Source organism: Prionailurus viverrinus, chromosome E2, assembly GCF_022837055.1.
Source record: "Prionailurus viverrinus isolate Anna chromosome E2, UM_Priviv_1.0, whole genome shotgun sequence".
Taxonomy (NCBI): Eukaryota; Metazoa; Chordata; class Mammalia; order Carnivora; family Felidae; genus Prionailurus; species Prionailurus viverrinus.
Window position 1 is genome coordinate 45,929,753 of NC_062575.1, and position 17,970 is coordinate 45,947,722.

Below are 17,970 nucleotides of genomic sequence, written 5' to 3' on the forward strand. Positions count from 1 at the left end.
TTCCATTGATCTGAGTGTTTTTGTGCCACACATTTTTTTTTAAATCATTGATATTCATGTTATTAGCACCTCACAAATATTATTAATCTGAGCCAAGTAGTATACTAGAGGCTAGATTCTTTTTAGTACAACTTTTACAGTTTTCTTAGGGTAAACTGCTTTGTTTCTTTATTTGTCTCATTCCATATGTGTGTTGCTATTTTTCCCCCAAATCTACCAACATTGCTTTCAGTTGCCTATCAAAAATATTTTCCATGTGATCAAACATTAGTTCTTTAGTTTTCTTTGGAGACGTGTTTCCCATAGTCCTCTATCCTCTTGTTCTTAGATGTTGCTCTCTAGTTCTGCTGCCAGATATTGTCCTATGACTTGCCTTTCACAGTTATACTTGGGACTTTGTCATGTATTTTCATGTTCTGTAATTTCTGAATATAGTATTTTTCTTTTTCTTAATTTACTCTGCAGTTCTGATGGAGCACATAGGCCAGGAGCTTCTTTTAAAAAGCTGCATAGGAGAGGGGCATCTGGGTAGCTCAGTTGGTTAAGTGTCTGAGTGTTGATTTCAGCTCAGGTCATGATCTCATGGTTTGTGAGATCGAGCTCTGCATCAGGCCCTGTGATGACAGCATGGAGCCTGCTTGGGATTCTTTCTGTCTCCTCTTTCTGTCCCCCCTCCCCCCACCATTATCTCTCAAAAATAAATAAATAAACATTTTTAAAGTTCTAAAATGAAAAGCTACATAGGAGATAATTTTGTCTTTTCCTGCCAATCTATAATTGTGTTGACTTAATCTTCACACTAGCTTGGTTTTTAATCTTGCTTGGTATATAATCTTCACTTTAGCTTTGACTGGGTATAGAATTCAAGGCCAGAATTCATTTTCCTTTGTAATATTAAAGGAGTCACTTTTTTCTTACTTCAAGTGGTGCTTTTTAAAAGTCCACTCTGGGGCACCTGAGTGGCTCAGTCGGTTAAGCGTCCGACTTCAGCTCAGGTCACAATCTAATGGCTCATGAGTTCGAGCCCTGCGTCGGGCTCTGTGCTGACAGCTTGGAGCGTGGAGCCCCCTTTGGATTCTGTGTCTCCCTCTGTCTGCCCTTCTGCTGCTTGTACTCTGCCTCTTGCATTGTCTCAAAAATAAATTAACATTAAAATTTTTTTTTAAGTCCACTGTGATTTTGATTCCTGAAAATTTTTTTTATAATCCATATTTTCTTCCTGGAAGTTTTGGAAAATTCTGGTTTTTTTCTTCCTGGAAATTTTAGAAAGTTCTTTTTTTCCCTGATTCTGAAACTTTAAAGTGTTTTAAAGCTCATCACATAGTTCCTTCTTTGAGGTCTTAAAAGGAAAATATGGGAAGAGAAGGAATTCACATTTACGTACATTTCACTATAGCCAGGCATCAAGCATTGAGCTGTATTTTTGCTATTTCATGTCATTGGAAAATTTTACTTGTACGTTCCTAGATATATCCCTCTGTATACAAGACATATGTTTTCTACTGATCTAATAGAGTTCTGGCCCCTTCAATTTGGTTAACAATCTCTGTTCCTTTTTGTAGAGCCCTCTACCACCATCCCTACTACCATCTTTTTCTTATCTTCTTCTACTGTGAAAGCGTGTTTGTTGTTTCAGGGATCAATGATGTTCAGGGATGTTTCTATAAACTTCTCTCAGGAGGAATGGGAATGCCTGGACTCTGGTCAGATGAATTTATACAAAGAAGTGATGTTGGAGAATTTCAGCAACCTGGTTTCAGTGGGTAAGGATAACTATCCCCCAAAATTCAGAGTCTGCCCTCAGGAATGTCTCCTTTCTCCATTGTGAATTATTTGTTTCAAGTAGCCAGCTAAATTTCTGCTCCCTGTTCCTTAAGGAATGGTTTGAGTTGGAATGGAATAGAAGAATTGGAAATGAGCAGCTCCAGTGGGCTGAAGCTTCACCTTCATCTTTCTTTGGTCCTTCCTACAGTGGCATCTCTTTCTTCTCACCAAGGGACTGGATCTGATTTCTGGGACACCCACAGCATAACCATGTCCCATGTCTTTTCTTGTGATCAGGACTTTCCAATTCTAAGCCAGCTGTGATTTCCTTATTGGAACAAGGAAAAGAGCCCTGGATGGTTGAAAGAGAGCTGACGAGAGGCCTTTGTTCAGGTGAATGAGATGTAGGGTAATGATTTTATCCATGTTTTAATTGGGTTGTTTGCCTTTTTATTATTGAGTTTTCTGTTAATTATATATTCTAAATACAGGTCTCTTAACGGTATATGATTTGTGACTATTTTCCCCCATTTAGTGAGTGTGTTTTCACCCTCTTGATTTTGTCCTTTGAAGCACAAAAGTTTTTAATTTTGACAAAATGCAGTTTATTTATTTTATTTTTTTTTTTTTGGTTGCATATGGTCTTGGTGTGAACTCCTTTAAGAGCCTTCACAGTTAAGTTTATTAATACCTTCTGGAAATAGGAAAGTATTTAAAACTTATTTTTTTGTCAGGTAAAAGTTTTTATGTCAATTATATCTCAAAAAATGTTATAGGAAAAAAATAACAAAAAAGTTATAGATACAACTTTAGTTTTACAATTTAGCCACAAGATACATTAATGAAGAACTAAAGAACTCACAAATCGAGGTTTTTTTTTAATTTTTTTAAAGTTTATTTATTTATTTTGAGAGAAAGGTAGTGAGCAGGGGAGAGGCAGAGAAAGAGGGAGAGAGAGAAAATCCTAAGCAGGCTCTGCACCGTCAGCACAGAGTCTGATGTAGGACTTGATCTTACAAAGTGTAAGATCATGAACTGATCTTACGTTTAACTGACTGAGTCGAACTCAGTCGAACGTTTAACTGACTGAGCCACCCAGCCACCACCCCCCCCCCCAAGATTTTTTTTCCTTTCTAGGAGGCACAAGATATTACAAACAGACTCAAAGGGAAGATAACAATCCAGATCTTCTGTCATCTCAACAGAGAATGAAGGGATCCCCAGATAACTGAAACAGATGTCCATTATCCATATAGATACCACCATAATATCAGATTCCTAATCACTATAATGTACCAGCTTTACACAAACCAGAACCAAACTGGATTTGGCCCCAAAACAAGCCCAGGACATACTAAGGAGGGTGTAGTGGAGAGAAAGTGAATGAAAGTAGAATTTTATTGCTGCTTGGGATTTACTGAGACAGCCAAGAAAGGAAGACTGCTGGGACTTAAATAGCTTATGAGGAATACTTCTCAAGTCACATGCTTTATTGCATCCTGTGGTTAAGTCCATTTGGACATCTCAGTGGGATCTTCAAAATTTTAAGAGAATAACATTTTCTTTTTTATTTTTATGTTTATTTATTTATTTTGAGAGAGAACACACACCTGCATGAGCAGAGAAAGGGCAGAAAGAGAGAGAGAATGAACCCAAGCAGGCTCTACACTGTCAGCATCGAGCCTGACCCAAGGTTCAACTCCACAGACTGTGAGATCATGACCTGAGCCAATACCAAGAGTCAGACTCTCAACTGAGAACCACCTACGTGCCCCCAGAGTATAACATTTTCAAAACTTTTCAAAAATATAACTTTTCAGGGCACCTAGGTGACTCAGTCGGTTAAGTATCTGACTTGGTATTGGCTCAGGTCATGATCTCACAGTTGTCAGATTGAGTTCCACATTGGGCTCCAGGCTGAGTGTGGAACCTGCCTGGGATTCTCTCTCTCCCTCTGCCTCTGCCCTTACCCTGCTTGCACGTGTGTGTATGCGCTCTCTCCCTCTCCCCATCTCTCTCTCAAATAAATAAACTGAAAAAAAAAAATTATGACTTTTCAGAAGTTTAATATGACTCTTTCATAAATATATGATAAACACATTTGAAGGATTTATTTAGTTCATTATTTGGGAGAAATGGAGTTCATATTGTCATGGAAAGAAAGAATGCAGGAATAACATCACTAACTGGGATATAAAAACTAGTTATTGTCCTACAGGATAATAAATCTGTAACCTTCAGGCTGTCTTTTAACCAGACACATCATTTGCAATCTGTTGTTCCTAGCAATTTTTTTTTTTAATTTTTTTTTAATGCTTATTTATTTTTGAGACAGAGAGAGACAGAGCATGAACGGGGGAGGGTCAGAGAGAGGGAGACACAGAATCTGAAACAGGCTCCAGGCTCTGAGCTGTCAGCACAGAGCCCGACGTGGGGCTCGAACTCACGGGCCGAGAGATCACGACCTGAGCCGAAGTCAGCCGCTTAACCGACTGAGCCACCCAGGCACCCAGCAATTTTTTGTTTTTTGTTCAGTTACTTTCTAAATTTTTAAAACACGCTGTATTGCTATTGTGAGCGTGTACAATTTTCTAATTAGTATTGTTGGTGCAGAGAAATACTATTAGTTTTTCTTTAACATGTAAAATGAATTTAATTTTATTAGTTATCAGGGAAATGGAAATTAAAACTGCAGTAGGATACCATTATGACACCTGCAACATGGACAAACATTTAAGTCTGAAGATGAATAGATGAGAATGTGGAGCAGTATGCAGCCTCAAGCTGCTTGTAGGATATAAATTTTTCAACTGCTTTTTCTCCCCCTTTCTTCTTAAATTTTATTGTGATAAGATCACTTAACATGAGATCTACCCTCTTAACAGATTTTTAAGTGTATAGTATAGTATTGTTAACTATAGGCACAGCATTATATAGTAGATCTCTAGAACTTATTTGCCTTGCACCGTTAAAACTTTATACTTGTTGATTAACAACTGCTCATTTACCTCTCAGCCCAGCCCCTGGCAACCACCATTCTACTCTTTGCTTCTATGAGTTCTGCTCTTTTTAGATACCTCATATAAGTCAAATAATGCAGTATTTGTCCTGTGACTGCCTTATTTCATGGCAGGGTTCATCCATGTTGTCACATATGGCAAGATTTCCTTCTTTTTAAGGCTGAATAATATTCCATTGTACATATATGCCACATTTTTCCACTCATCTATCTATGGATTTAGGTTGTTTTCATCTTGAAAACATTAATTATGAGTAGTGCTGCAATGAACACATGAGTGCTAATATCTCTTCAAGATCTTGATTTCAATTCTTTTGGATAAATACCCAGAAGTGGGATTGATGGATCATATGATAGTTCTATTTTTAATTTTTTGAAGAACCTCCATACTGTTTTCCATAGTGGCTACACCATTTTGCATTCCCACCAGTAGTGTACAAGAGTTCCAATTTCTTAGCATCCTCACCAACAGTTACTTGCCCCCCCCCTTTTTTTTAATGACAGCTGTCCTAACCATAATAGGTAATGTTTCATCATGGTTTTTATTTATGTTTCTGTAATAATTAGCGATATTGTGCATCTTTCATTTACTTCTTGGCTATTTGTATGGTTTCTTTGCAGAAACTTCTATTCACGTTCTTATTTATTTACTTACTTAATTTTTAAAGTTTATTTATCTTGAGAGAGAGAAAGTGAGCAAGTCAGGGGTGGGCAGCGAGGGAGATAGGGAATCCCAGGCAGACTCTGCACTGTCAGAGCATAGCCAAATGTGCGGCTCGAACTCATGAACCATGAGATCATGACCTGAGCTGAAGTTGGATGCTTAGCCAACTGAGCCACCCAGGCACCCTACTAATTTTTTAAATTAGGTTATTAGGTTTTATTCCTACCTATTTTAGACAGTAACCCCTTATCATATATATATGGTTGGCAAATGTTTTCTCCCATTCCATAGATTGTCTTATCATTCTGTTGATTCTTTGCTATGTGTAAGATTTTAAATTTGACGTAGTCCTAGTCCTGTATGTCTATTTTTGCTTTTGTTACCTGTGCTTTTGATGCCATATTCGGAAATCACTAAGACCGGTGTCATGAAACTTTTCCCCTATGTGTTCTTGTAGAAGTTTTACAATGTCAGGTCTTATATTTAAGTCTTTAATACATTTTGAGTTGATTTTTCTGTATGATTAAGGTAAGAATCCAATTTCTTTTTTTTGCATGTGGATGTTCCATTTTCCCATCATCATTCTTTTTAAGTTTATTTTGAGAGAGACAGAGTATAAGTGGGAGAGAGGCAGAGAGAGAGGGAGACAGAGAATCCCAAGCAGGCTCCACACTGTCAGCACAGAGCTGGACATGGGGCTCGAACTCACGAAACCTTGAGATCATGACCTGAGCCAAAACCAAGAGTCATATGCTTAACTGACTGAGCCAGCAGATGCTTCTCCCATTATCATTTGTTAAGACTTACCCTTCTCTGTTATGTAGTCTTGCACGTTTGTTATGTATTAATTGTGTATACGTGAATTTATTCTGTTCTGTTGGCTATATGAATGTCTTTGTGCCGGTACCATACTGTTTTAACTGCTGCAGCTTTATAATCTATTTTGGAATCAGGAATTGTGTTGCCTCCAGCTTTGTTGTACTGTCTAAAGATTATTTTGGCTCATTGAATTGTTTTTTCTATTACTATAGAAAATGCCATTGGGATTTTTACAGGGATTGCATTGAATCTGTAGATAATTTGGGGAGTATGGACATTTTTACAGTATTTTCCCAATCCATGAACACAGAATATCTTAACATTTATCTTGTGTATCTTTAATTTCTTCCATCAGTGTTTCACAGTTTTCAGTGTACAAGTCTCTCACCTCCATAGTTAAGTGTATTCCTAAGTATATTAGTCCTTTTAATCTACTATAAATAGTATTGTTTTTCTAATTTCCTTTTCAGAATATTGTTAGTGTAAAGAAACACAGCTCATTTTTCCTGCAACTCATTTCCTGCAACTGCAAACTGAAAACCTAATTTATTTATTAATTCTAACAGTTTTTATGTGGAGTCTTCATAGAGTTTTCTATATGCCGGATATAGAAGTGGCAAGAGTGGGCATCTTTGCCTTCATGATCTTAGAGGAAAAGCATTCAGTTTTGCATCATTGAATATAATATTAGGTGTGTACTTTTTATATATGGTCTTCATTATGTTGAGGTAATATCCTTCTAGTAGTTTGCTGAGAGTTTTTTTAATGAAAGGGTGTTGGATTTTATCAAATTAGTTTTCTGCATCTGTTGAGATGATCATTTGATTTTTATCCTTCAGTCTCAAGTATCACATTAATTGATTTTTGTATGTTGGATCATCTTTACATCCCAGGAATAAATTCCACTTGGTCATGGTGTATGATCCTTTTAATGTGCTGTTGAATTCGGTTTAGTAGTATTTTCTTGAGAATTTTTGCATCAATATTCATTAGGAATTGGCCTGTCAGTTTCTTTTTTTAATGGTTTCTATGTCTGGCTTTGGCATGAGGGTAATGCTGGCTTCATAAAATGAATGTTTTTCTTTTTCCTCTTTATTTAAAAAAAAAATATTTTTTAATGTTTATTTTTGAGAGAGACAGAGTGCGAGCAGGGGAGGGGCAGAGAGAGAGAGGGAGACACAATCCAAAGCAGGCTCCAGGCTCTGTCAGCACAGAACCCATTGTGAGGCTCAAATTCGCAAGCTGTGAGATCATGACCCGAGCCAAAGTTGGAGGCTTAACCAACCGAGCCATCCAGGCACCCCCATAAAATGAGTTTTGAGCCTAGTGGCTCACTTGGTTGAGCATCTGACTCTTTCAGGTCAAGTCATGATCTCAGGGTCATGGAAGCGAGCCCCAGAGTGGAGCTTGCTTGGGATTCTGCCTCTCTCCCTCTGCCCCTCCGCTACGTGTGTGCACACGTGCACTTTCTCTTTCTCTCAAAAACAAAAATAGTTTGGAAGTGTTCCCTGCTTTTCAGTTTTTTTGTAGGAGTTTTAGGATTGGTACCTCTCCCCCACTCCCCAGGTTGACATTATTATTATTTAAATGTTTGGTAGACTTCACCAATGAAGCCATCTGGTCCTGGGCTTTTCTTTGTTGAGAGAATTTTTTTTTGAGAGAAAGAGGAAAGAGAGAGAGTGTGTGCTGCATGCACGAGCAGGGGAGGGGCAGAGGGAGAGGGAGAAAGAGAATCTCAAGCAGGCTCCAGGCTCAGCATGGATCCCGACTTGGGGCTGGATCTCACCACCGTGAGACATGACCTGAGCTGGAATCAAGAGTTGGACGCTTAACTGACTGAGCCACCCAGGTGCCCTGAAAGTTTTTTTTATTGTGAGCCAATGTTCTTACTAGTTATGGGTATATTCAAACTTGCTGTATCTTCATGATTCAGTCATGGTAGGTTATATGTATCTAGGAATTTATCCATTTTTTCCAGGTTATCCAGTTTCATGGTATATAATTATTCATAGTAGCCTCTTATGGTCCTTTTTATTTCTGTAACATTAGTTATAGTGTCTCCTTTTTCATTTCTGATTTTATTTATTTGAGACTCCTCTTTTTTCTTAGTCTAAAAGTTTATCAATTTTATTTATTTATTTCAATAAACCAACTATTTCATTGGTCTTTCTTGTTTTTCTATTCTATTTCATTTATATCCACTGTAATCTTTATCATTTTCTTCCTTCTGCCAACTTTGGGTTTAGTTTGTTCCTTGAGACATAAATTAGGTCATATATTAGTGATCTTATTTTTTAATGTAGGACTATACTCTTCCCTCTTCATTACTACTTTTTCTTCATCTTGTTTTTGTCTCTCAAGATATTTTCTAATTTCTCTATTTCTTGCTGACCTATCACTTGTTCAGAAGTGTTGTTTAATTTCTACATATTAGTGAATTTTCCAGTTTTCATTCTGCTGTTGATTTCTAATTTCATTGACCATAGTCAGAAAAGATACTTGGTATGATTTTAGTCTTCTTAAATTTCATCCATGTCCCCCTGCCTTTGAAGTTTTTATTTATTTTAATCTCTACACATAACATGGGACTCCAACTCATGACCCTGAGATCAAGAGTCGTACGCTCTTCCAACTGAGCCAGCCAGGTGCCCCTTTTGCCTTTGACTATTTTTTTTTAATTTTTTTTTTTTAACATTTATTTATTTTTGAGACAGAGAGAGACAGAGCATGAACGGGGAAGGGGCAGAGAGAGAGGGAGACACAGAATCGGAAGCAGGCTCCAGGCTCTGAGCCATCAGCCCAGAGCCTGATGCGGGGCTTGAACTCACGGACCGCGAGATCGTGACCTGAGCTGAAGTTGGATGCTTAAACGACTGAGCCACCCAGGCGGCCCTGCCTTTGACTATTGACAAAGACATTATAATGATGTCTCAGTGTGACATAATGTGTCTCAGTATGGATTTCTTTTGGAATACTTTGACTTCCTGAGTCTGCATGTCTGTTTCCTTCCCCAGATTTGGGAAGTTTTCATCCATTACTAATTTGAGTAAGTTTTCTTGTTCTTACTCACTTCTGCCTCTAGAATTCCCATAATGTGTATATTAGAACATTCCTTGGTGTTTCATAAGAACCTTAAGCTTTCTTTACTCTATTCTCTTTTCTTTCTGCTCCTTTGATTGGATAATTTCAAAAAAATGTGTCTTTGAGTTCACTGATTCTTCTGCTTGCTCTAGTCTGTTGTTGACTACATCTATTAAAATTTTCAGTTCAGTTTTTACATTCTTCAGCTCCAGGATTTTCTTATTATTTCTCATATTTTGTCTCATTGGAATTCTCACTTTCCTCATACATTGTTCTCCTGAGCTTATTGATCATTTTTATGATGTTTATTTAAAATTCCCTGTCAGGTAATTCCTCTACTTATATTTCATTAGGGTAATTTTCTGGAGCTTTGTTTCTTTGTTTGGATTGTGTTTCCCTGTTTCTTCATTTTCCTTGATTCTTTGTGTAGATATCTACATGTTAAAGAAAATGCCACTTGTCCCATTTATTATGTATTAGCCTCATACAAGAGAAGACCTTCACCAGTCAGAGCTTCTGTCAGCCTCTCAAACTTTTATGCTAATCCAAACCACTGTCTTTATTAGCGACCCCCAGGTGTCTAGAGTATGCCAGGTCCCATCAGTGCTTTGAAACAAGCACCAATTCCTCATGTAGCATTTAAAGAAATTAGAACATTGGATGTGTGGTCCAGTTTCTTTCCCTCTCCAGAGAAAATGTGGGAGCTGGAGTGTTTTGCCTGCTAGCTTTGCTCTGGAATGGGGGGAAGGGCTATGGCAAATGTTTACATGCAGGTGTTACATGCAAAGATGGTTCAAATCCCCATCTTTGTTCTCAGTGGCTCCCAGGTGTCTAGAATATTCCCGGTTCCATCAGCTCCAAGACAGAAGCCAGGCCCTAAGTAATCCCCCAAAATTTGGAACATTTGAAAACTGGGAGCTTTGTTTTTTCTCCCACTCACTGTGTACTAAACTAGGAGAAGAGCTGTGGTGCCTCCATGCTAGTTCAAATTGCCCCCTTTGTTTTCTGTAGTCCCAGGGGCCCACTGTATGCCAGGTCCCGTCTGCACTCTGAGATAGGTGAGATTGAAGTCAGTACCTTGGGTAGCTCCCAGAGAAGCTAGAAAATTGTTGCATTGTCCAACTCTTCTCATCTTCAAGGAGATGGTGGGAGCTAGAGTTTTCTATCCATTCGTTCTGCACTAGGCCAGGAGGAGGAGCTATGATAAGTTTGTATACTAGTTCAAACTACCTTCTTAATTCTTGGTGGCTCTCAGACATCTTGAATCTGCCGGGTTCCATCAGCACTCCAAGACTGGTGAGATAGAAGCCAGTACCTTAGTCAAACCCCAGAAAAGTTGGAATGTTTGACACACAGTCCACCTCTTACCTTCCCCAGGGAGAAGCTGAGAGCTGAAGTTTCTCTCCCATTCACTCTATATTGAGCAGGGAAAGGAGTTGTGGTGAGTGCCTGCATACTAGTTCAAACCAGTGCTTTTGTTCTCTGTAGTCCTCAGGAGTCTAGGGTATAACAGGTCTAATCAAGGCTCCAGAATGGTCAGTTAGGCATCACTTAGAAAAGTTGAGTCATTGACTGCATTCCAACTTTTTTTTGTATTCAGGGAGAAGTTGGAAGCTGGAGGTTTCCTCCCAGTTTTATGGTGCTATGCCAGTACGGGGATCATGGTGAGAGAGGGTTTCTCCAGTTTTCCTACTAGTTTTAATATGTCTGGCTTCACACTTGCCTAGTATGTAGGATTCTCTTAGTTTCTTGATTTCTCACAAAGGGAACTTATCTATGTATTGGTATTGAGTTGATGTGTTTATTATGGGGGTCAGGAGAATCTAGCACTTATTATTCCATCATCTTGCTGATGTTACTCAAAATACTATTGATTTTTATAAGTTGATCTTTAATGTCTGGCAGTTTTTTATTCTCTTGATTTTTCTAGTTAGATCATCATCATATTAAGGTTTTTCTAGTTAGATCATCATATTATTAGATTTATCACTTCCAATCCTCATACTTATTATTTCTTTGCTTATAATAATAGCTGGGACTGCCTTAATTGGTAACATTGGTAGTGGTAACATTTCTTTTTCCTGATCTAATGGGACCATATCTGAAGTTTCTTCAGGGGTGCCTGGGTGGCCCAGTTGGTTGAGCGTCCAACTTTGGCTCAGGTCATGATCTCATGGTTCGTGGGTTTGAGCCCCACATTGGGCTCTGTGCTGACAGCTCAGAGCCTGGAGCCTGCTTCAAGTTCTGTGTCTCCCTCTCTCTTTCATAACTTTTACCAAGTTACAGCTATTACTTTGCAGGGCTGATTTGCTCAGAGTTATCATAAATAGGTCTTGGCCACATCCTATACTTTTTCTGTATCTGTCAAAGATGATCATGGTAGTTTGTAGTCTTATTTCAACAACAGTTGTACCCTCTGTTGTATGGCCATTTTGACCTGTGAGTCCATGTTCCCAAGAGATTATCAATCACCTTGTCTGGCAGTGTGCCTGGGGTAGGGCCAAGAGGTAGACCCAGGTCTGTGTCCCTCTAGGTAGATATAAGAAGTGGGCGGAGATAAGCTCAGGATGATGAGCCCTAAGACCTAAGGGTTCACTGGTGATAACTTTTATTTGCTACTGCTTCTCTAGGTAATTCTTCTTATCAGGGTTTGATCTTTCAACATTTACAAAGCAGCAGCATCTACGGAAGAGTATGCTTTCCCTTTTGTAATCCACCAGCTCTTGGGTTTCTTTTTCTTTAAGTTTTTTTTTTTTGTTAACATTTATTCATTATTGAGAGAGAGAGAGAGAGAGAGAGAGAGAGAGAGCACAAGCATGGGAGGGGCAGAGAGAGGGGGAGACACAGAATCTGAAGCAGGCTTCAGGCTCTGAGCTGTCAGCACAGAGCCCAACACGGGGCTTGAACCCACAAGCAGTGAGACCATGACCTGAGCTGAAGTTGGACTCCCAACTGACTGAGCCACCCAGGTGCCCTGCTCTGGGGGTTTTAATAGCTTAGGAGGTAGAGGAGCATATGCCTGAGAGCAGGTGATCAGCCATATTCTTCTATCCACAGGTTTTTTTCTTTGCCATTAGGTTATCCTACTTATTCAGCAACTTGAGCAGAGTTGCCATCAATTCCTGTGGTAAAGACATAGGCTGCTGTGGTCCCAAGGAAGTTCAGGGAAAGGCTAAATCAGAGTTTAAAGACTTTACTACCAGGCTAGCCTCTCCTTGCCTCCTGTTACCATCTATCTAGGCAAGTAGCTCCATCCTCAAACACACACAAGTTTGTATAAGTCTTCAGTCTCCCTAAGATATTTCATAATTTGCCTCAGTTCCACAAAACCAAATTCTCTGTAATTTCTCCAAGGTCAATTGAGAAAGGAAGCCAGAATTTTGTGCACAGAATTTAGAGAGGAATTTTGGGGTTTTTAAAAATACTTTTTCATGATTATATTTTTGATTTCTAAGAACTTTGTGTGTATATATGTTAGTGTTCCTTTGTGTTCCTTTGTTTAGCATCTTATGCCTGTTTAATTCTCTTATCTCTCTGAGGTTATTCATTATATGTTTTGACCTTTTCTTCTGTTCCTTGCATTGATTGTTCCCTCACAGATACTTTGTTCTGTTTTAGGCTCCTTTTCATGTTGAAAAACATTTCTCAAATGTCTTATAAACAATGGCTTACTGCTCATTTTTAAGTACGACATACTGAAAAGATGATTGGAACTTCTGTGTAGTAGGGATTGGGTCTTGTTTACTTTAGGATGATCTGGTTGGGTTAATATACTGAGGACTGCCCACTTTTGGTAATTTGGTCTTTTCCCTTGTGCATAATTTTCCCATCAGAAGGGACTTTTACTTTCATTACTAATTGAGGGAGTATGAGCCTATTATTGGCATTCTGAGAGTGAAATTGGGATGAAATGAACAGGATTATTTCAGTATTGTGGCTTTCACAAATTCTCTGATATCAAATGGCTGTCTTACACTTCAATTAAATTCTGACACTACCTGGAATTAACATCAGATTCCACAGGTTAAAGGGCAAGATACCCAACAAGATTGCCCTTAGTTCAGACACCAGTTGCAACTGGGATCCCCAGGCTACCCATACTTCTGCCTGGCTGACTGTAAATTTAGAGTTTCATACAACTCCTCAGGTTTGATAATTCACTAGAACAACTCATAAATTCATGAAAAGCACTGTACTTAACGATTACCATTTTATATAAAAGAGACAGTGAACAGCCAGCTGAAAAGGTACATAGGGCAAATTCTAGGAGGTACCAAGCATAAGAAATTCTGTGCCCATGTAGTCAAGGTATGCCACCTTCCTTGTACATCATATAGTCTAGGAAGCTTCCCTTAATCCTTGCTCTGAGTTTTTATTGGGGTTTGATTATGTGGTCATGAGTGGTCAAGACTAACTAGTTTCAGTGAATCCCCAATATATCAGGCTCTATCACCTGCCTACTTCATTCTTGCCTATTTCATTCAGCACCTTAGACTTCCTGTAGGCTATACCCTAATGTGAATTTGCAACAGCACACCCTTTGCACAGTCTCTGACTGCACCTCCACCCATTTATACATTTCAACACATTTGTTCCTCAAGTCTATTTTTTTAATTGTTTGTTTTTCTTTAAAAAAAATTTTTTTTTCAACGTTTATTTATTTTTGGGACAGAGAGAGACAGAGCATGAATGGGGGAGGGGCAGAGAGAGAGGGAGACACAGAATCGGAAACAGGTTCCAGGCTCTGAGCCATCAGCCCAGAGCCTGACGCGGGGCTCGAACTCACGGACCGCGAGATCGTGACCTGGCTGAAGTCGGACGCTTAACCGACTGCGCCACCCAGGCGCCCCTAATTGTTTATTTTTCAAAGAGAGAGCATGAGTGGGGGAGGGATAGAGAGAGAGGGAGACAGAGGATCCGAAGCAGGCTTGGTGCTGACAGCAGCAAGCCTGATGTGGGGCTTGAACTCATGAACCGTGACATCATGACTTGAGCCAAAGTCGGATGCTTAACTGACTGAGCCACCGAGGTGCCCTCCTCAGTAATCTTTTTATTCAGGATGGACAACTGTCCACAAATTATAAGACATATAGTATGATGCTGTGTGTAAGGGATATATGCTTATGAGCATGTATATATGCTTAGAATCACTGTATATAATAGAGGGTGGCCCTGAACAGGGTGTATTTACAGAAGTTTCAAATGATTCTGATTCACATCAGTATTTCAAGATAGAGATTATTTATTTCCCTAATCACCCTCTTGAATTTCCTGTTGGCTTTCCTCAATGTCCATGCTTTTGTTATCAGTTTTAAAAATTGCTTAGCTGTATTCGAGAGTTGTTTAAGCATTAACTTTCCTAGATATTATTTTTACCTTAATCTTTTTTTGAAGTTTTAATCTTTTCCAAGATAGGATAAATGAACATACACATTTTTATTTTCTTTCAGATCTGGAATCCATGTGTGAGACCAAGATATTATCTCTAAAGAAGAGACATTTTAGTCAAGTAATATTTACCCATGAAGACATGCCCACTTTTATTCAGCCCACATTTCTCACTCCACATCAAAAAACTGTTAATGAAGAGAAACCCTGTGAATGTAAGATATGTGGAAAGGCCTTTAATCAGAACTCACAATTTATTCAACATCAGAGAACTCATTCTGCTGAAAAAAACTACAAATGTAAAGAGTGTGGGAAGTCCTTTAGTCGTGGCTCGCTTGTTACTCGACATCAGAGGATTCATACTGGTGAAAAACCCTATGAATGTAAGGAATGTGGCAAGGCTTTTAGTTGTAGTTCATATTTTTCTCAACATCAGAGGATTCACACTGGTGAGAAACCCTATGAATGTAAGGAATGTGGAAAAGCCTTTAATTATTGCTCAAACCTCAACGATCATCAGAGAATTCACACTGGTGAGAAACCCTATGAATGTAAAGTATGTGGAAAAGCCTTTACTAAGAGTTCACAGCTCTTTCCACATCTGAGAATTCATACTGGTGAGAAACCTTATGAATGTAAAGAATGTGGGAAAGCCTTTACTCAACACTCAAGGCTTATTCAACATCAGAGAATACATACAGGTGAGAAACCTTATGAATGTAAGGAATGTGGGAAGGCCTTTAGTAGTGCCTCAACACTTACTAACCATCACAGAATTCATGCAGGCAAGAAACTCTATGAATGTAAGGAATGTGGCAAGGCCTTTATTCAGAGCTCAGAACTTATTCAACATCAGAGAATCCATACAGATGAAAAACCTTATGAATGTAATGAATGTGGGAAGGCCTTTAATAAAGGTTCAAACCTTACTAGACATCAAAGAATTCACACTGGTGAGAAACCCTTTGACTGTAAGGAATGCGGAAAGGCCTTTGGTAGTCGTTCTGACCTTATTCGCCATGAAGGAATTCATACTGGGTGAAAGATAAGCTCTGTTCATAATCTTTATAATAAGATCTTAAAAATAGGTAATGGAAAAAAAATAAAGCAGTGTAGTAGTTTTTTGAGCTACTATAACAATATCAAGTACCTCAAAATTGGGTGACTTAAAACAACATAAATGTATTCTCTCACAGTTTTGGAGCTTTGAAATCCAAAATTAAAGTTGTTGGTAAGGTTGGTTCCTTCTGAGGACTTTGAGGAAGAATCTGTTCCATGTCCCTCCCCTGCCTTCTGATAACAACAATCTTTGACATTCCTTGTCGTGTAATGCATCACTCCAGTCTCTGCCTCCATCTTCACATTGCATTCTCCCTATGTATATCGGTCTCTGTCTTGTTTAAGAGGAGACTCATACAGGACATGAGTCCTATTGGATTAGGGCACACCCCGATGACCTTATCTTAACTGATTACATCTGCAAAGACCTTATTTCCATGTAGGATCACATTCACAAGTGCCAGGGGTTAGGGCTTCAACATAGTTTAACCCATAACACTGTTAACATTGTTTTTCTCACATATTTGTAATTTTCTTTTATACATAACTTGTTAAATGTATTCTAAAATGTAAATTCAAGGTTCAAATTATACCTGCCTTCCCTCCAAAAAAGATTCTGTCCCAAACTACTTCTTAAATAATTCTTTCCTCCCCATTGTTTTATTCTGCTTCTTGGTTATACATTTGTGTTTATATTGGCTTCATTTTAGAGCCATCTTTTCTATTGCTCTGACCTATAGATCTGGTACTACCAATACTACACTGTAAGTCCTGTTACATAGGCTATCTTTTAATTCCTGGCAAAATTATAACTTTGTTTTTGAAGGCAGCTCTGTTCTTTTTCCCTTTGGTAACACTCATATTTTCATGTTGTAAAAAACACACAAAGGAAATAAATAGATTATCTGTAAGCCTTCCAAACAGAAATTACTACTTTCATATTATTACAGCATATCCTTCCAGGCTTTCTTAGTGTAATCTGATGTGCATGCCGTACCATAACCTGCTTCTATCATGCTACTGTTTCAGTAAGTATAAATACTTATTTATCATTATTTTTAATGGTATCATAATCTTTTCTATGGTAGATTATCATTTTGCTAAATACTACTGACATACTTAATGGTGCTCACTGAAATTTTACAGTTATAAAAATTGCCTTTTAAATACAAATTTAGTGCTATCTTGTTTTGTTTTCTTTAAAAACATTACGTTTCAGTATCAAAATAACTGATCAGTATTTCTCCTTGTAAACCATATCCCTCATTGTAACCACTGATACCAATTTGTCTTTTAATCTTCCAGACCTTTTTTTAAAAACTATATTTGTTTATAAATATGTGCACACACAACCAAATACCTAAATATTTCAATACTTGTAGAAAAGTTAGTGCTGCTTTGTAATTTTATATGTGTGTGAATATACATACACATATACACACACACTAATGTGTGTGTTGGATTGCTGCAAGGATTAAATGAGTTAAGAAATGTAAAATGGGTGGGATTGTTACTAACATATAGTAACTATCTAGCAAATGCTATTTTAATACTAGTATCAATATCTTCACCATTATTATTATCATTTGTAGAAAGGATGTTAACCATGTAATACACTTTAATTGACATCAAAGAATTCATAATGAGAAAGACCAGTGGGTGTAATGTTTGGTGAAAAGCTTTGCACCAACATGTATTCTTTACTCAGCATGAAGTTTAAAAAGGAAAAGGGGTGCCTGGGTGGCTCAGTCAGTTGGGCGTCTGACTCTTCATTTCATCTCAGGTCATGATCCCAGGGTTTTGGGGTCAGGTCCCACATCAAGTCTGAGCTGAGTATGGAGCCTGCTTAGGATTCTTTCTCTCTCTCTCTGCCCCCCTCCCCTGCTTGTGCTTGCTCTCTCTCTCTCTCTCTCTCAAACAACAACAACAACAACAACAAATAGTGGGGGTGCCTGGGTGGCTCAGTCAGTTAAGCATCTGACTCTTGGTTTAGGCTCAGATCATGATCTCACAGTTCATGGGATCTATTCTGCGTCTGTGCACTTTCAGCACAGAGCCTGCTTGGGATTCTCTTCCTCTCTGCCCCTCCCCTGCAGACTCTCTCTCAAAACAAACAAACAAACAACTATTAAAAAAGGAAAAAAAAACCCTAGGGTATAAAAGTCAAGAAAGAAAA

The 17,970-nt window shown here is 38.4% G+C and overlaps 1 protein-coding gene across 12 annotated transcripts in view; it reads left to right on the forward strand.

Moving 5' to 3' along the window:
- ZNF829 (zinc finger protein 829) overlaps nt 1-17,730 on the forward strand; it is a 26,897-nt gene extending 9,167 nt beyond the window's left edge. For 4 of the 12 annotated variants that reach the window (XM_047836894.1, XM_047836896.1, XM_047836895.1 and 1 more), the window contains exons 3-5: nt 1,637-1,763; nt 2,062-2,157; nt 14,798-17,730. In XM_047836894.1, the coding sequence (XP_047692850.1) occupies nt 1,637-1,763; nt 2,062-2,157; nt 14,798-15,777 (1,203 nt within the window). In that variant the 3' untranslated portion in view covers nt 15,778-17,730. Of the gene's footprint in view, nt 1-1,636; nt 1,764-1,877; nt 2,158-10,947; nt 11,012-14,797 lie in introns of all 12 variants that reach the window. The other 8 variants (XM_047836901.1, XM_047836903.1, XM_047836902.1 and 5 more) reach the window with 5 other exon arrangements.
- The last annotated feature ends 240 nt before the right edge of the window (nt 17,731-17,970 follow it).